This window comes from Mya arenaria, chromosome 11 (genome assembly GCF_026914265.1).
Source record: "Mya arenaria isolate MELC-2E11 chromosome 11, ASM2691426v1".
Lineage (NCBI taxonomy): Eukaryota > Metazoa > Mollusca > Bivalvia > Myida > Myidae > Mya > Mya arenaria.
Window position 1 is genome coordinate 9,891,704 of NC_069132.1, and position 20,372 is coordinate 9,912,075.

General features: G+C 36.2%; 1 protein-coding gene across 1 annotated transcript; it reads left to right on the forward strand.

Annotated features, from left to right (window-relative positions):
• The first annotated feature begins 702 nt into the window (after positions 1-702).
• On the forward strand, positions 703-19,569 carry LOC128209857 (WD repeat-containing protein 43-like). Its single transcript, XM_052914107.1, has 17 exons — positions 703-909; positions 5,907-6,050; positions 6,367-6,488; positions 8,313-8,430; positions 8,802-8,917; positions 9,185-9,284; positions 11,124-11,188; positions 14,995-15,166; positions 15,332-15,418; positions 15,804-15,920; positions 16,193-16,327; positions 16,706-16,824; positions 17,286-17,349; positions 17,644-17,757; positions 17,991-18,054; positions 18,294-18,358; positions 18,915-19,569. The coding sequence occupies exons 1-17, from the start codon at positions 730-732 to the stop codon at positions 18,984-18,986; spliced, it is 1,854 nt and encodes a 617-aa protein (XP_052770067.1). The 5' UTR covers positions 703-729; the 3' UTR covers positions 18,987-19,569.
• Positions 19,570-20,372: the final 803 nt, after the last annotated feature.

Here is a 20,372-nt window from a genome sequence, read left to right on the forward strand (position 1 = left end):
GGTCCGGTACGGCCAGTCTTTTATACCCTTTTAAATATCTATGTTTTCACCAATATCATTAAACTGAATATAATTGCATTGATAAATCGGGTAAAATAAAAATATGGAGCTGAAACTAAAACAAATTTAAGACCATGCATGTGTATGAATTAAACACACAGGTTAATAGAAAGCAAGCAGCATTTCGACTTATTTTTTGGTTGTAAATTAAATGGCTAACGCGCTTCATTATCATATCTTTTTTAACTGAATGTGATGTAATATAGTGTTCATATTCAAGAGTCGTTTTCCATTATTATTTCGATTTAAGGATTATAATGATAAACAGCTAATAGTTGATAAACAATAGTAGTATCAAACTTATGAACACATGTTTCTTGTGTTTTATTTAATAAAGGTGTTTTACACATTAGGAATTCTTAACGTAAAGCTAAACTGTTTTACTCATTATATCATGGTACATATTAACATAACTAATTTCATTTTTTTCTGATATGTGTCCGGTTTTAAAATGTACACGCATATTTTCAATAGTTTTGGAATGGGTCGCTCTTACAAGAGTCTTTTAAACTTTCTATCTTGAACACTTTTCCCGAGCTACCAACTGTGGTGATCCCGGCATTTATCCCTTTATGGATCAGTTGTAGTCCTGGCTTTTCCGATAAGCGATACCGGGTCACGGCAGACATAATTCTCCACATGCGCAGTGAATCCCACGTGTTTAAAAAAATGGAGTCGACGACGGTCGAAATATCACCGGATGGTGAATTAGCCATTCATTCATCTCATGATGGCACTGTCAAAGTTTGGGAAACAGCCACAGGGTCGTTAAGAAGTGAATACAAACCTAGCTCCCACCTGTCAGCCTCCTGTACCTGCCTGTCATGGAATCAACTGAGTAAACCAGCCGTGAGTTTATGAAAACGTGTTCGACTGTATTTGTTCATTTTGAAACTTGTCAGAGCACTTATAATTGCTGTGTCTGACAGAGCTGACATGCATATGAGATGTACATAAATATCAGTAATGACACTTTTAGAAAGACGATGCATCCGAATCGCGCGGTGCAAAACTTATAAGAGTCAGAATCCCCTTCATATGACACGTATGGAAATAGTCAGAATTCTCTTCATATGACACACTGTCATACATATAGAAATACGTTTTTAGTACTGTACATGTTGAATAGCCCCAAAAGGTGTATTTGTTGATGATTACATTCATATGGAGAACTGTATAATTTATATATTAGTAGCACAATTATTAATCGTCCAAAAGAAAATTGAACTTGGAACAACTTGGAAGTTGAAAAACAAAACAACAAAAAACACTAAATTTTTGAAAACGAATTTTGTATAATATAACTTGTATGTAAAGTTAGTCATATATTTCTCTGATGCGTTGAATTAATTGCATAAATTGATCTTTCAAAGAATCATTGACTACCTCCGTAACCGTCTCCGTGGCCTAGTGGTTAAGCTCCCGCCTACGGAGTGGGAGGTTGTGGGTTCGATCCCTGGCCGCGTCATACCAAAAGACTTTTAAAATTGGTACAAGTAGCTCCCTTGCCTGGCGCTCGGCATTTAAAGGGTAGTGCTTGGAAAAGTGGTGTACTTAGTACTTATTTAACCCTTTAGCGCATGTATACGAGAAAGGCCGACATAGCTCATTAGCAGATGTAAACGCATCTGGCCGACCCTATACACTACTGGATGTAAACGCATCTCCCGCATATTTCAATAGGGTCATTTCAATACTTCAATATTGCATCTTCCTTTTTGTAAACAATATCCCGGATGTTTATAAAGCTGAAGTTTAACCTTTGGGTATTGATTTTCCCTCGAAAATGTCGTCCGCTAAAATTTGAAGGGTATTATTTATACTGCCAATCACATGTGTGAGATCCCACTGTGACGTAATAAAACCTCGAGGAATGGCAGTACTGTACAGTATGGAATTTCCCCCAAAACATTGATGTGTAAATCATTGAATATATTATGTCAGTTTAATTTACCATTGAAATCAATAAAGATAATAATTATTTGTAGATAATATTTTGTGTTACAAACAATAGAAACAATGAGTAGCTGAGAAAATGATGAGTAAATTTTCTGCTTTGCTAATCGATGGCCAGCATGGTTCCGGTCGTAAAATAGGTCAAGTAAACAACATTTGTGCAAGCGTTTGATGATTTAGCTCTTTTTATTCATTACTTGGAAAACATTTATCAGCTTTCTTTTTGTAAAGAATTTTATGAGGGGGTAATAAAGTTAAACAGACACTCTGGACTGGATCTCTCAGCTGGATGACACCGGATATTCCTGCCACATTTCTGTGTATTATACACAAGAACATCATTTGTCGGCTTTTTAATCCAGATAGGTCTTTTTTATGATAGGGGTAATAAAATTTAGATCGATCCCAGCATATTATTACCCTTTGATTTAATGCAGTTATGACATTTCAAAGAAATGTTACGATTCCATCTTGGAAATGCATTCACAGATGAAATAAAATAATTTTATATTTCATCATTGACATCATTAATTAGATAATTTAATTATCTATAAAAAATGTATTCACATAAAAAAGATTTGGAAACAATTATTTAGAGTAATATTGATTTTAAGGTCATACTGCTGTATTCATTTGCTCATTTTCGAATATCCTGAAAAGTACCTATACAGATAAGGACTGCTTATCAGTAAGATGGCTATTGACTGGGAGGTGTAATCTGGCCACTTGTCTATGTGCTAAAGGGTTAACCCAGGAAAGTTGTACCCTGTGTATCGGTGCTTTACACTGAGCACGTAAAAGAACCAAGGGGGTCTCTTCGAAAAAGAGCTAGGGTATCGCACCCGGATTTCCTTGTATCCCATCACTGTCTCTTCAGCGTGCTGTCCCTTCAGCAAAAACAAAGGACCCCGTTGGAAATAAGTGCTTGCACTTTCACGGATTATCCATGACCGCAGAATGTGGCCAGTCCATTGATAATTCCTAACCTGTGCAAATTACAATCTTTAAATTCATCACTGCTTTTTTGTTAAATAGCTCATTGAGCTTTTAGCATTTACCCGACTTTAAATTAAGATTCTTGTATCTTGTGCTGCCCATTGAAAATTACTAGGAACAGTATTCCCAAACCCCACGTATGTTTAGTTATTTACCCTGCTTCTTTAAAATACAAGTTGAAACCTCTGGACTTTGAAGAGAATGCTGATGGTCTATGGCTTGAACCGATTTTATAGAGATTTCAAAATAATGCTAAAAAAATGGTATAATGTCATGTTTGAAGGCACTTAACCTCAACAGAAATGAGTAGAATTACTCTGAACTGAATATTCTGTTCTGATCTTCAATTTCATTCAGATCACATTCATGCCATATTTCTGTAGTCTTTCCGAGGCCATTTTGTTCTGAATTTCAAAAGATTTTGACATATGCCCAAAGGATTTGTTTAACATGTCCGAGACCGCGAAATATCAACATTATTTCAGATGCAAGACCCAATAGTAATTAGTCCCCTACCGGTTTACCCTCTGTCCATCCGTCCGTCCACAAAAATCTCAGTCCTGCAATAACTCAAATTGTATCAAAGATAGGTTAATGAAACTTAGTATGTGGAAAGAGGGCAATATGGAGTTTATGCATCTTCGTTTATTTTTTTTCGTCAGACAAAGTAATGCAGAGTTATGGCCCTTGACTTATTAAAATTAGCCATTTTGGTCCTGTGATTATTCAAAAAAGTTTCAAATCTAGGTTCATGAAACTCAGTATATGGATACAGGGTAAAATGGAGATTATGCACATTAGTTGGGGGGTTTTGTCAGTCAAAGTTTTGCCGAGTAATGGCCCTTTACTTATTAAAAATATAGCCAATTTGGTCCCGTTATAACTTAAAAAGTATCAAAGCTAGGTTCATGAAACTTAGTATGTGGATGGAGGGTAAAATGGAGATTATGCACATTAGTTTATTTATTTTGTCAGACAAAGTTATGCAGAGTTATGGCCCTTGACTTATTTAAAATATAGCTGTTGACAGAAAAAAATCTCAGTCTTGGGATAACTAAAACAGTATCCAAGCTAGATTAATTTTTATATGTTTCTTGCACTATAATTCTTATGGCCATTTTACATTTTTATGCCCCCGAAGGTGGGCATATTAAAATCGCACCGTCCTTCCGTCCGTCCGTGTGTCCGGCTCTATAACTCGTGTCCGGGCTGTAACATTCCCTTGTATGGACAGATTTTAAAATAACTTGCCACATGTGTTCCACATACCAAGACGACGTGTCGCGTGCAAGACCCGTGCCCCTACCTCAAAGGTCAAGGTCACGCTAGTCTTTATTCACAATGGAGTGCTGCATATAAGGACATAGAGTATAGGTTGTCGTGTCCGGGCTGTAACTTTCCCATGTATGGACAGATTTTAAAATAACTTGCCACATGTGTTCCACATACCAAGACAACGTGTCGCGTGAACGACCCGTGTCCCTACCTCTAAGGTCAAGGTCACACTTGGGTGTTTATTCACAATGGAATGCTGCATATATAAGGACATAACAGTGTCGGTTGTCAACTATGGGTGGTATTTTTTTATGTTCAGAGGCAATTTAAAATAACTTGCCATATGTATTTGACATGTTAAGGCAAGATCAACTTTTCATGTACTGACCATGTTCATAGGTCAATGTCACAATCGGGGGCCTTCGTCACATACTGTGACAGCTCTTGTTTTAAACTGGCTTCTCTTTTTAACTAAAAAACATTGTATTGAGTACAGGTGTTTGTTTTTTCGGCAATATTTATAGCCGGTATTCGGTCATGTTTCCAATGGCAAAAAGTATCTTTTTTCCACAATTTCCGAATAAAAATTCCCAATTTGGAGTTCTAAAACTTCAAAAGAAAATAAGAAAAAGGACGATGAAAATATAAACAAAACAGTTATTTCCCCTACATGCAAGCGTCTAAAGACATACAATGATGTAATATCTGCGTCATGGTGAAAGGTTGATTTTCATTGGTTGAACTATATTTTTTATCCAATCGAGAGCATGTAACAGTTTGGAGTTCTTCACATTGTGTTAAAAACATGTGTCATTTTCAACAAAAGGATTAATAATTTAAAGTTGACAGAAAATTATTCGGTGCAGGAGGGGATTAAAATAACAAATAGACAATGCTGTTCTTTGTCATCCCTCACCTACATGTTTACATACATGACATTGACCAATATCGGAAAATGACAGAACTGAGAAGTGAAACTGAAAGTAGACAACTGGGTGAAATGACCAAGTATTTATTTATTATAATGATGGTGTATTTACTTTTTGATGAATGCCGAAGGAAACATGTTGATGAAATTTTACAAAATTCATTCTTTTGTTTTTTGATCAATTGCAAACAAATATTGATATATTCATTCCATTTTCTCTGAGTCTGAAAGTCATCATTTTAAATAGACAGTAGATTTTGTATCCAATTTAAGAGAAAGATAAGCCCATTAAATTGTCTCTGAAATTTTTAAAAACTTGTTAATCAAACAATTTACTCTTTCAAAGAGTTAAAACAAGGGATTAAACAATGTAAGGTGTTAACGGATTCAGTGCATATTATGTTGAAAATACCAATGTTATTCATTATAGTATTATATAAATTATATCCTTTGTAATTATTTATGAAGAATTTCCCAATTTTGCCAAAATTGACGCGAAAATTCCCAATCTCACGGGTATAGGTCATATTCTCAAAATACCGAAAAAAAACCTGGAGTACATTTGTTGTAAGTAAATGTATTGTACAAAGTTGTGGGATTTTTTGGCCAGAAGGATGTGGATGTTTATCCCTTACTGGGTGATGTATAAAAATTCCTGGGGATTTTCCCACCCGCTATTTCTTAATTTCAGGAGTCGCCTAGAAAAAAACGGAGAAGAAGTGGAAAGGGGGATGTTGGACAGGCCATTGCAGATTTGGGTCTAGTGGCCATTGGTACTGTTACAGGCTCTGTGTTATTGTACAGTGTTGTGAAGGGGGATCTTCACAGTCAATTGGTATGTGTGTTCATCAAGTCAATGGGAATTTTGAGACAGGGGCAACTATTTTATAGATTGCATCACTGCCCTTCTATGTCAAAAAAACAATGGGCGCTTGATATTTTTAATGGACACGTACAAATATACCAAAACAGTAAAATTTGGAAAAAAGTCTACCCAAATTCTCGTAATCATGTTTGGAATCTAAATACTAGTACTTTAAAGGTTCATATTATTTCAACATTATTTATTACAAACATGCAATTTCAAGTGAAAAAAAATAATTTGAAAGGGATATATCATACATCTAAGTATATATGTATGGATTTTTCAGATTGATGGTCATTCAGATCGGGTGAATGGAATTGTCTGGTATTCAGAGAGTGACAGTCTGTACAGCTGCTCAAGTGATCAACACATTGTGCAGTGGGAAGTCACTAAAGGGAAAATAAAGCGGTAAGTATTGTCACAGTGCTCTAGATAAGGTTTGGGTGTTATATAAGATTTTTTTGCAAGGACCGTTATGCCCTCAGAGAGTATTCATTCAAAAGCAAAGAGTATTTACTGAATAAAACAGTCAACAAGGGAGTGACAAATATCCTTCACTGTCAACACCCCTCTCAAAGGGAAGTAAATGCTGCCTTGAATTGGCTACCCGCGCGTTCAGGTATCGTTAACAATTTTTTGTTATTTTATTTCTATGTTATAACTACAACAGTTTTTACCTAATTACCTAATCATTATAGAATTTTATGAGACCATTTGGCTTCATGATATTTGAGACCAGTGAAGTATGGTAATTTCTGGTAAAAAAAATAATTGTAGGCTCATTCAATAAAAGTTTTAGGCGAAGATTTAATGATGTTGAATTTGTATAAAGGTCAAAAAAGGCAATACATTGATTTTGTCATTTCCTCAACTTTGTTAATTTTTAGCTTGTCTATTCATAGAATAAGGAGGGCTATATTACTTGCACCTGCATATGGTTAAAGTTTCAGGGCTCAGTGATTTTTTTTTTGGTGCAAATAACTGCCTTCTAAAGGCTGTTTCCCCTTGCGAAAAAATGTCCATCTTTCCCAAAAAAAAAATTCTCAATTTGATTAATGTAGATTACATTAATGAATAAAAAATCAATGAAATTTCTTGAAATATAAACAAAATCATGACAATACTTATTCTTTCACAGCATAAGGTATGCATAAAAAAAAGTTTGAACATGTATATTTACCATTATATTAGCTATTTTGGCCTGATTTTGTATTTTTCCCCAATGTCAACTTTTTTCCCAATTTGCAAGGCACAGGCAGTCGAAATAATTCCAAAAAAAATCACTGGGGATAGTTGGCATTAACAATTATAACACCAATACTTTTCATTTAAATCACTTAATACTTATCAGTGGTCGAAATTAACACAAGTCTGCAAGCCCTCACTGGTAAAATGTCCTCCCAGCTTGCGCAAATTCTGAATTTATATTGTAGGGCTTGTTCAAAAAATTGATGCAAAGCAATAGTATAAGAATTCGAGCTTGTTCATTCATAAGTCTTATTTCGATGACTGAACCATACCCCTCAATATAACCACAAGCATTGAATATTTAGTTTTAACACATGGTGCGACCTAGACCTACAAGGTGGGAAACGGGGCATACACATCTACTCATTTAGGACCATCACACAATTAGGTAACATAACTCCATCCAAAATACAAACTATGGCCCCTGATTGACTCAGGAACTTAGGTTAAGTTTAAGGGCACATAGTGTCTGGCTCAAGTCTTAGGACAAGTTGGCATTTTCACTATTCCAATACCTTTCATTCGATACAATTCACTTCATACAATGTACTTCACACAGTTGTTCAGGACCATCACATACTTAGATTAGATAACTCCATATCATCCTAAATACAAATGATGGCCTCTGATTGATTGATGGGCCCATGAATGCATTTATCTCTAAGACATAAAGTCAGGGGTTCTGTCGTATGTCAGCTCTTGTTTTTAATACTTCAATCACTCAAATATGTAGAAAAATAAAGAAAATATGACAACAAGATAATTCCAATTAAAGATTAAAATTTACTAAGATCTTGATTGAAACAGCCCCTGGTCTCTAGGTCAAATATTTATACAAAATTGTGTTGGAAGTTTCTTAATCCTTTCACAAATTTATCAGTGATTCAATCTTCAAAAAACTCAACAATTGCTCAGCATGATATGTAGGACCAGTGAAAATGGGTCAGCATATATACAATGTATTATAAACTATACATTTTTCAGCAAGTGGAAGGCCGATAAGAGTGGAGTTTACAGTTTGTGCCGATGTTCCAGCACACATCTACTGTCTGCAGGCAGGACCATCAAACTGTGGGATCTGGAGACGAGGCAGATCCTGAAAGTATGTGAGACTAGATTTTCAAAAATTGCACTGTACTCAGAACTCGGTCGTCAATAATAAGTGTTTTGAAATAAGAAGCCAGGCTTTTGACACTAGGGCCGTTCTTTATAAATTACAGAATTTGAGCTAGTTTGGAGAGCATTCTACAATCACTGTTAACTTACACTACCTTGTAATGGATTTAGCTTTCATACTAACATAGTAAATCATTTTCTTTTGGTGCAAGAGGTCATGAATTGTAGCACAACACAAAGTTTGTGCAGTTAAAGGAGCTGCTCTTGAAAGTATCTGTTATCAATGCATGGTTGGGAATTGATTAAAATTTATCATGACTTATAATGTTTTTGACACAATTTTATGTTTATTTGCAGACCTTTACTGGTCATGCTACAGAGGTGTTCAGACTACTGCATGTACCCGTCGGGGAGTCGATTGAAAAATCTTATTTCCTCTCTGAAGCCATCAATGACAGACTCGTCAATGCATGGTGAGTGGTCATTAAAAATTCACATTTTTTAAACTTGAAAATAGGTATTGATCAACAGTCTAATTTCATGTTAAATTTACGGAACAAGTTATTTATGTGTTTTTACGAAAATCAAGTTCGCAAGATTCTAGACTAATGCTAAAGGTAAGTATCTGTTTGGCTGTATGACATTTGTTATGTATAGAATGATATGTAAATATTGACATTCAGTCTTCCATTAACTAGTATACTTTAATTTGTAGCTTGCATGGCATTTTTCTTTTTCAGGCAAATAGATACAACTTCTAAAGACAAGAATGCACTTGCAGCATTTTCCCTGCCTGAGGAGCCAGTCTCACTTCAGACCTCAACTCCAAGTGCAGATAGGGTATGTAATAGTGTGGTGTTTTTATAATACTTCTGAAGTACACAATTAAGAAATTTTTAAGATTCTTGGCTATTTTTTAACTATTTTATTTAAACATGTAATTTGTAAGGTTCGTGAGAAGGTCATATTGACAGTAATTATTGTTGAGTTGTATCTTGGTATCAGTGTAAAAAAAAAAAAAAATGCCAAAAAAAGAGGGGATTGCCATGATGAAAGAAACATGTTTATTTTCATACATACCTTAAACATGCATTAATCAAAGGATAGTTTCTTGAATAGTTTGCACCAGAGGCTTGATCAGTGTTAATTTGCTTCCTAGTCAAATTGCCCCCAAGTCAAAAAGTCCCCATTTTGGTCAAATAGCCCCCACTCACATGTTAAAATTGGTCAAATGGCCCCCAAAAACGCCCCCACTTTATTTTTTTATATGTATGTTATTCCAAAACACTTTTAAACCTTTATTTTTTCAAAATGAAGTACAATTAACCAAGTAAGAATAACAAACGTTTTAAAATTTTACTTACAAATAATATATTATTACATCAAATCTACATTTTAAATGTTTCTAAGTCATAAGTTTTTGGGTTTTTTTGGTGTGTTTCTTTATTTTAATATTGATTACGAATCAAACTTAAAGCTGCACTCTCACAGATTTACCGTTTTGACAACTTTATTATTTTTTGTCTTGGAAAGAGCAAATTATTGCATAAATATCTGCAAACCAGTGATAAAAGATTGCTGACAAAAGATAAGATCGCATATTCCCGTTCAAAAATTAATGTTTTATGGCTTAAACCGAAATGCTTAAAACATCAATTTTTGAACTTAAAATATAAAAATCTGCGATCTATTTTTTGTCAGCATTCTTATATTACTGGTTTCCATTTTTTTCGCAAAAATCGGCTCATTCCAAAATTAAGGAACAACAAGAATATATAATTATTTTTTTTTTAAATTTTGAAATAATTTATACATTATTCACATCTTTTAAATACACATTTACAATGTATGATAAAATGTATTATGTATTCTCATTGTACAATACAATATACAATAACATAGATGGAGAATGTATATTATATGTCGATACAGTCCAGAGTTTTTGCCCAAACTTATCATTTTGATAAAGGTTACCGAGGGTCAGTGTTTATTAACACCTCTGTGATAATGACACACATCCTTGTATGGACCTGTACGTACCCTGCCTTCTGGTTACGCTGCAAGCGTTGTCCTGAGACTAGACGGATATATATATACATATCTTAAAAATATTACAACTTACCTTCAAATATAATTTCAAATATAAAAAGAAGTGGGGGCTCTTTGACCAAAATGGGGGCGTTTTGACCAAATTGGGGGCGTTTTGACCATTTTTTTTCCAAGTGGGGGCTATTCGACCAAAAGTGTGGGGGCTATTTGACTTGGGGGCTATTTGACCAGGCTCCGTTAATTTCATGAAACAATGTGGGATTCTTTTCTGAGACATGTTATTTGTCGTCTGCAGTAACATGCACATCAAATTAATGAATATTCTTGGGACAAAAATAATGTATTTATATAAAAAAGAGTTGCTTCTCTTAATCTGGTAAACAAAAATTATTTTTAATTATCTTAAGAGTTGCCTTCCTTGCAAATAATAGAGTTAAAACAATGAAATCAGATATGAGACTAGATTGAACAGTTTTTAAGTTTGTTGAATCATATTACTGGGTACACCCATTACAGAAATTAATGCGAGTCCTAGATTAGACACTGGTTGATATGTCTCATTACAGCCATTTTACACAATGTTAAGACACAAGTCAGGATTGCTGAAATGCACATTTATTTCCCTTTCAGCCATTGGTGCTTGTTGTCGTCACAAAATGTGGAAAGGCATTAATATTTGAACATCGATTAAATGGGTGAGTAATTGCATAAAGCTGATGTCAATATCATCTTCATCAAAGTATACCATTTTCTGTTGCTGCATGTTGTTTATACATATGTTGTTTATACATATATACACATGTATTCTGTTATGTATGTAAATAGTTGCATGTGTGTTGTTGGCTTTCCTTGTTTTCCTGGTACGATAGCTGGCTGGACTGGTGTCCTGTTCGGTTGTAGACACCAGGGATATGGAAATCCGGTTGTGTCCTATCTTGCCCCCGTCCCAGACAGGTGGGGCTTGTGGACAACCGGGACATGCTTGCTAGCATGTGCCTTCACATAATCATGTACTTGCTATAGTTTTTTTTCCTTAATGTGTGAATGCATGTTCAAACGTGGTAATTCCACAGTCACTGCTGCCTTACCTTATCATTTTGCTTTGTCTGTTGTGTGGTTACTGTATTGAACCTGATCCCTTATATGTACAATTGTTCTGCTGCTGTAAATTATTTATGTAGTTTAGTTTATGGGAAAATAAAGATTCATGAGATATTTGTTATGAAATACAAGATGTTAGGTATAACTTATTACCAGAAGAGCTGTCGAGGTGATGTAATAATGGTCTACCTGTAACTGTCCCTAGGTTTTGACAACTGTGTGCATGTTTATTGTGTGCACACGGATGTAGTACCGGGGAAGAACAACTGCCTGTCAGTACTACCACTGTCACACACCTTGTGAGCGTGGATATCTGTGCCAGGAACATTAGTGTTGTGACAAATATGCTCATACTATGCAATTGTCAAACTCTTTACATGCATAAGAGTTAAATGGGTCTGATAATCCAGATGTTAAAATGCAGAACTTGCAAGCAAGTTTGATTCCTTGACTTTCCTAATATTTTTCTTAACCAATGACTTAATGTTTATGTATGGCGTAAGTTGGCTGTATAAGAGTAACCCTGGGTTTTGACAACTGAGTGCATGTTTATTGTGTGCGCACGGATGTAGTCCCAGGGAAGAGCAACTGCCTGTCAGTACTACCACCATCACACACCTTGTGAACGTGGATATCTGTGCCAGGAACATTAGTGTTATGACAAATATTCATGCTGTACAATTGTCAGGATTATTACATGCACAGAAAGTAACGGTATGTTAGTTGTATGGGTTGGCTAGCTCATTTGTCATGCAAGCAAGGAGTGCCAGGGTCGAACCAGCAACTTGTCATATCTTTTTTAAGCCTGTGACCATATGCTTTTGTATATGTGTAGACTGTCTGTATATTAAAGTACCCTGAGTTTTTGACAACTGTGTGCATGTGTATTGTGTGCACACGGATGTAATCCTGGGGAAGAGCAAGTGCCTGTCAGTACTACCATAGTCATACACTGTGAATGTGGATATCTGTGCCAGGAACATGTGACAAAATAATTACTAGAAAGATGCATATGCAAAATAAAAATCTGGGCATTGATTTTTATGCCCCCTTTTGAAAAAAGTGGGGTATATTGTTTTGCACATGTCGGTCGGTCGGTCTGTCTGTCTGTCGGTCGGTCGGTCGGAATACCAAATGGTTTCCGATCAATAACTTGAGAACGCTTTGACCGAGGGACCTCATACTTGGTATGTGTATTGGTCATCACCAGCAGATGAACCCTATTGATTTTGAGGTCAGTGGGTCAAAGGTCAAGGTCAGTGTGACCTTTACATGAAAAACGGTTTCCGATCAATAACTTGAGAACGCTTTGACCCAGGAACCTCATACTTGGTAGGTGTATTGGTCATGACCAGCAGATGAACCCTATTGATTTTGAGGTCAGTGGGTCAAAGGTCAAGGTCAGTGTGACCTTAACATGAAAAACGGTTTCCGATCAATAACTTGAGAACGCTTTGACCCAGGGACCTCATACTAGGTAGGCTTATTGGTCATGACCAGCAGATGAACCCTATTGATTTTGAGGTCAGTGGGTCAAAGGTCAAGGTCAGTGTGACCTTTACATGAAAAACGGTTTCCGATCAATAACTTGAGAACGCTTTGACCCAGGAACCTCATACTTGGTAGGTGTATTGGTCATGACCAGCAGATGAACCCTATTGATTTTGAGGTCAAAGGTCAAGGTCAGTGTGACCTTAACATGAAAAAACGGTTTCCGATCAATAACTTGAGAACGCTTTGACCCAGGGACCTCATACTAGGTAGGCTTATTGGTCATGACCAGCAGATGAACCCTATTGATTTTGAGGTCAGTGGGTCAAAGGTCAAGGTCAGTGTGACTGTAAGCTGAAAAAAGGTTTTCTGATTGTCCATATTTTATTTTCTTATATAGTAGACAGTAGAAATTTATATGTCACTAAATGCATGAGTTGAAGTATCAGTTTTCAGTGAACATCTAGTTTAATTATGCCCCCCTTCGAAGCAGAGGGGTTATATAATTGCTTTGCACATGTCGGTCGGTCTGTTGGAAGACCAAAGCTTGTCCGAGTGATAACTCAACAATTCCCGGACCTATGGTCATCAAACTTGACATGAAGATTAGGTATGACCAGTAGATGACCTGCCTCATATGCATCCAATGACAAATCAGCTGTCATTTCAGTCCATGCATATTTCATTCAATTGTCCAAATATTTCTGGCAACTTGGCGCTCAGGGGGCATAATGTTTGACAAACATCTCTTGTTTGCAATTAAGTTAAATTTCCATTAATATCACCTACAAAAAAATAAATAATTTTATTCATGATTATGATCTCCTGGCCTACAGACAGTGAGGAGGGGCCAACTGTCTTGCCAGATCAGTCAGGGTATACCATTCCTAGCTGTTCCAGAGACCGGGCCAGACCGTGTCACACAATTGTTGAAAATTTGATATTACACTATGTCTTGTACCCCTGGCCTACTGACAGTGAGGGGGACTAAATGTCCTGCCCCACCGGTCACCCAGGGAACAGTAACCCCCACTGTGTATGTTCTGTCAGCCCGGCCACAGGGGCAGGTGCTGGAATAAACAACGCGCAGACACCAGATCAGACAAACTACAATTGAAGGTTCAATATTACACTATGTCTTGTACCCCTGGCCTACTGACAGTGAGGGGGACTAAATGTCCTGCCCCACCGGTCACCCAGGGAACAGTAAACCCTACTATGTATGTTCTGTCAGCCCGGCCACAGGGGCAGGTGCTGGAATAAACAACACACAGACACCAGAATAGACAAACTACAATTGAAGGTTAAATTTTACACAATGTCTTGTACCCCTGGCCTACTGACAGTGAGGGGGACTAAATGTCCTGCCCCACCGGTCACCCAGGGAACAGTAAACCCTACTGTGTATGTTCTGTCAGCCCAGCTAGTGGGCAGGTGCTGGAATAAACAACGCACAGACACCAGATCAGACAAACTGCTATTGAAGGTTAAATTTTACACAATGTCTTGTACCCCTGGCCTACTGACAGTGAGGGGGACTAAATGTCCTGCCCCACCGGTCACCCAGGGAACAGTAACCCCCACTGTGTAATTTCTGTCAGCCCAGCCATAGGGCAGGTGCTGGAATAAACATCAGACACCAGATCAGTCCAACTTCTATTGAATATAAACTTTTGAACGATCTGACTTAAGTGAATGTCTTACGTTGGTAAGATCCGTCTTCAAACATCGAAATCTATCCCTTGTTTTTGCTCTATGCTTTAGTGTATAAAAGTTGTGTTCTAAATGGCACTTGTTTTTGCAACATAGTTTTAAGCATTTTTCCTGCTTTGTATAATGTAGAAGTTTGATACAAGAGTACTTCACTACTGAACTGATTGTAACATGTTCACTGCTACAACTTTCACAGGAAGTTAAAAAAGCCACTGCAGCCAAAGGTGACCGTACAGATTGCAGGAGAGGGGAGCAATGGGTCTGTTCCCAGGCCTATACAAATTCTAGCGGCTTATGTATGTGATGTTGATACACATAAGCTGCTCCTTGTACACGGAAACAGCCTTAAACCCACATTCGAGAAAGTGGTATGTTATAAGACTGTAAACACTGACTGAGAATATTTTGATGACAACTCAAGTGAAATGTATTTTTTGCTGTTTAACAGTTCATAATCATTGTATTTATCAATATTTTAGTAAAATTATTAAGATAAGTAGTATAATTTAAATAATGGTGTTTCTTGCTTTCAGTCATATTCTACAGCAGAACCAGAATTATGCCTCGTACGAGAAGATCCCTTGAAGTCATTGTATAAAAAAGACGCAAATGTCTCTAAAGTGAGTATAAAACACAGAAGTTCTGAATGATATACACTTATTGTATACAATACTACTAGTTCTTTGAAATTTCAGTCATGAGTTTAGGTTCCAAAGCACAACTACAGATCAGTTTGTGCTGATGTAATTTATTTTTTTGAAAATAAGATAAGCTGTACAGTACTTGACAAAGTGTGTTTAATGGAACTCAACCTGTCTGGCAGCATTTCTTATACATTGAATAGAGTAGTTCAACTATTATAATGACACAAATCAGTGATGCTATTTTTGTCAATAATCAACAATAATCAATATGAAAAAATAATTGAAGGTAAATTGGGATTAAAAACATCTGCTTGCTCTTGGTTCCCTTTGATATTGATGTTCATGTATATTACCCGTATAGGTAAAAACACCAGAGGTTTCAAAGGACATGACCTATCTGGTGCCCAGTCAGTTGGCACCTGCATTGCCTACACAGGAACCAGCATCCCGCAGGAAACGGAAGGTCTCAGTTGGAGAGGTAATACCTACCAATTGATAAACAACAAGATTTGACCATCACTTTACTGTTGTCGTTCTTTAACATTTCAGATGGGGCTAGTCTGCCTAGGTGTTACTATTGGATTGTGCATGAAATGTAATATGAAACTTGCAATTTTTATAAACAATGGTTTTAAGTATGATTAAGTTGTCAATGTCTTAATACTGTTGTCGAGTGTATTTTTAGAATAAATAAATCTAGTAGACCTTTCACTTCAATTTCTCAAACTATTTACTATACCAAATGTGCAGATGACAATGGAGCAGCGGTTGAGTGCAATTTCCCTGGAGAAGCCCAAAGCAGGGCCAAGACAGCCCCCGAAGGCTGACACCCTCGTCACTCTTTTGGTCCAGGGCCTCCAGAGTAGAGACAACAAACTACTGTCTGTATGTATATATGTTTGTTTTCGAAAGTTGCAATTCAGCCATCATGTTGGCTTAGTTTTACTTTTAAAAATAAGTTTTGACTTGATCACAGTCTTCTTCGGTGGAAGAGACAAAGATTTCTTAGTATTGTGTTACTTAAAAAAATAATCTTTTAAATGCAATACAAAATGAGAGGTATAATTGGTTGTACAATGGAACAACTGGTGGTAACTATTCAAAAAACAGTTTCCTGCTAATTGATTCAACAAATATGTCTTGTCTGACCAATCCTTAGACATAGAAATACTTCAGTTAGGATTACTAAATGAAGGTGTATGAATTGCAAGTATATAAATAAGTAACAATCTCTTATCTGAGGAATGATTTCTGTCCCCCCAGAATGTGTTCTGTATGCGAGACAAGAAGCTTTTGGAGAACACAGTGAGGAAACTGCCTGTCCAGATGGTCATACCCCTGGTCCGAGAACTGACCAGTAAGATGCAGGGACACGCTCAAAGGTACAAAACACATGGTGAATCCAGCTGAGATGTCTTTTTGTGTTGTCAGCAAAACATGGTCGACACAGGGATTACACTTTTGTTTCTTATCAATAATTTTGAACGGCTTGTTGTAGTCATTTAACGTGGTATGCACATTGGTCATTGTCAGTAGATGACCCCTGTTTATTTTGGAGTTAAGTCAAGGTAAGGTGACATTTGCTAGAAAAAACAAGGCACCCAGACTGGTGACATCTATTTCGCGGACCTCTAGTCTTTATTTTCTTATTACAATTTCTTAATTTAAGAAGTTAAAAAGAACCAGAATTTTACAGATGTTTATACGTAAGGCTATTGTCAGACCTGTTAAGTCTCTTTTAGTGCTAAACTTTATAACTACATGATAATCAGTTGCTGATGAGTTTATTTCAATTGATGTTGTGTTATGATTCTGTGTGAAAGGATCTTTCTCTCATTTTCAGTGCATTTCCACATGTTGGCTGGTTACAGTGTGTTTTAGCAGTCCATACATCTTATCTGATGACAGTAAGATACTTGTCTCTCCTGATTGTACTCAATTTACTATACATGTATGCAAATGTACCGTACGTTAAACTACCTTACCAAAAAGTAGGAAAATGCAGAAGTTTGAAAAAAAAAGTTTTTTGAATAATCATTATGAAACAACCATTTTATTTGTAACATAATGTAAAAACATTTGTCTCATGTTTGTTAAAAAAGGTTTTTAAGTGAAGATTTAAAAAACGTTAAACATTAAAAAGAGCACATTCTATTGATTACTTCATATTATATTTCTTATCCCATGATCTATTCTTGCAGTTCCCAGAGATAGTGGAGACATTAAGCCCCCTGTACCAGATGATGGACAACCGTACAAGCATGCTGGGAAGACTGTCCCGTCTCAAGGGCAAGGTCGACATCATGCTCTCACAGGTAAAAAATAGACTGCTTCTTTGTGGTGTTCAACTAGAAACCAGTCACCGGAATAAGAATTTGGAATGTGCAAAATCCAACGCTTGCGCTAATTTCAACCACTTAGATACATGTATATATTTGTTTTAAGAGAAAATATTTTAATAGGAATAATGAATATTTAAGGAAAAGGAAGTCCGAAATGTTATACTGTCATCAAAATATGTGTGCTTTAAAACACTGTACATCTTCAGATAAAATCCCAAACCGTGGAGGAACAAGGTCCGAGTCAGGAACCATTGCTGCAGTTTGAAGAAGGTAACTTAACTAGATTGGATTTTTAGCTCATCCTTATTTTTAAGAAAAAGTTGAGGCTTGGTGTCATTACCATCTTGCCAAAGCATGAACCTCGACCATATCTAAAAAAAGTTAATGTTCAAGATATTCCAATGAAACTTCGTACATATTTTGCTAGAGACAATACACCCATGTATAGCAAGGTTGTTTAAATAGTCTTACAGTTTACAGGTAGAAATTTATTATTTGTCCATTTTCAGAGTCTTCCGAAGATGAGGATGATATGGAGGATATTGCAATAGGTCCCGGTGCTTCAGACTCCGAGGTATACAAGGCAGATACTTAAAACACTTAACTCTCAGATTTTCAAAGTATTATGTCCATTTTGCATCTGGGTATTTTAACATCACCTTGGATTGAAATATAAAAAGAACAGATGCTTCACTGGTTTGAGATCATTATTTTTGTGGGATTACATATACATATGTTCAAAGGTTACAAGAGCAGGGTTCAACACTGAAGGGAGTCCTAAATTTAGGCCTGGACACCTAGAATTTTCAGTTTGGCAGTCTGTCAGATTCCTAGCTCATACCAAGAAAGACAGTAATAGAAAATGCTATACTATATATTAGTATTCTTGTCAGTTGCTGGAATCTTTAATTTAAACTTAAAACCTTGTAATACTTCATTTTCAATCTGACATGGAATTCAATCGGAAAGTGCTGAACTCCTTGATTTTGACTTGATCTTTTAGCATTTGTAATTTGATATTCGGGTTATCTTTTATACAAAAACAGTGAGTGTCTAACATTGAAGAGCTGTTTGATCTTAATCATCATCATCCATATTAACTGCTTCAATTTGTAATTTCCTATTTACAGGACAACTGGGAGGATTTTTCTGATGAGGAGTCAGACATGGAAACACAGGAAGAGGTGAATGGCAAAGGATGATGAGACAGGAAATGATGTCATAGCCAAGCAACCAATCACAGCTCAGCTGGCCCAGATAGAAGGTCTATCTCAGCTGAGTACTGAGACACATTGTGATATCTTCCCAAGGAGCTCCAGTCCTGAATTGAAATCGACTTAATGGTTGTGGAATGTAAAACAAAAAGAACTAATTTGATCAGGAAATCAGTTGAATTGAATTTCTGTTCATCACAAGTGCTTGATAAAAACAGAAGGAAGTGTGATCTTTCTTTGAAAAGAAGGGTAGTAGTGTTATCATTTTTAATAGCAGACAAGGTAAAGGTGCATGACATTCAGAGTGCAAAATTATATGTATCATAATAGATAAAACTGAATTGCTACCAATTTTATAAAGTATAGACTATTTGACAACAAAGGGTTTTTTGTCGAGGGTTTAAGAGTGAAGGCATGGGATCAGTAGAAATGCCTCTGATAACACAGAACACTGCTTTTAAGGACCTTACTTTGTTACAAATATTTTGTTATGAACATTTGTATATTGTATCATGTGAACTATCGTGTACCAGAATGCTGTATTTTGTTGCATTAAAAATATGCAATTTCATTTGTCATTATCATTCTATGTTTCAAGTATAAAAGCAGATTCAAATGAATGCATGAAGCAATCCTATATTTCAGATAAAATCAAAATAATACCGTAATGCCTTTCCAAGTTCAAGGTCAAGGTCATATCCAGTTGTCACTTCAGAGAACCATATTAATATCTGCTCCATATCTTGTCAGTAGTAGAATGTGACAGAGCACGAGCTACTTTGGTTCAAGGTCACACATGAAATAAAGGAACTGTTATGAGTCATCGTTCTAATAATAAACAAATTTGTTATGCTTCTCTTCAAAGAGACTACTGCATATTGCTATGCCAGGATGTTCTTTGGATGGTGCGCTTTCTAAGTTGATACAAGAAATCGATTCCATGCAGAACTCGAGTTGCCATCAACAAAAAGAAAAACTTCTTGACAAAAACCATGAGGCCTAGAGCTTAGATATTTGGTGTCTTTGAAAATCTTCCTTGTCTGGTATTTACCTTTGATACTTTGTATGTAGCATCATATTGGAGTCCTCTTATCAAGTTTGTTCAAATCATGACCCATGTGTTAAAACTGGACCTGCTTAACAGGTCACAAATTTCCTGAAGATTTACAAAAGAAAAAAAATGAAAATCTTTTCTGAAACTATGAGGCTCAAAACCTTGATATTTTGTGTGCAGCATCATACAGTTGTCTTCAACCAAGTTTGTTCAAATTATGCCCCTGGGGACAAAACTGGTCACACCCTGGGGTGCAAAATTTCCTTTTAGACTTCTTATTTTTGAAATTTTGGCAATAAAATTTGGACCATGTGTACAGG

Bases quoted from the DNA above. Each gene is read 5' to 3' on its own strand.
- LOC128209857 (XM_052914107.1), top strand. From the start codon at position 730: ATGGAGTCGACGACGGTCGAAATATCACCGGATGGTGAATTAGCCATT. The intron at 6,489-8,312 runs GTAAGTATTGTC...TACATTTTTCAG, and splicing joins ACTAAAGGGAAAATAAAGCG to CAAGTGGAAGGCCGATAAGA. The intron at 15,167-15,331 runs GTATGTTATAAG...TCTTGCTTTCAG, and splicing joins AACCCACATTCGAGAAAGTG to TCATATTCTACAGCAGAACC.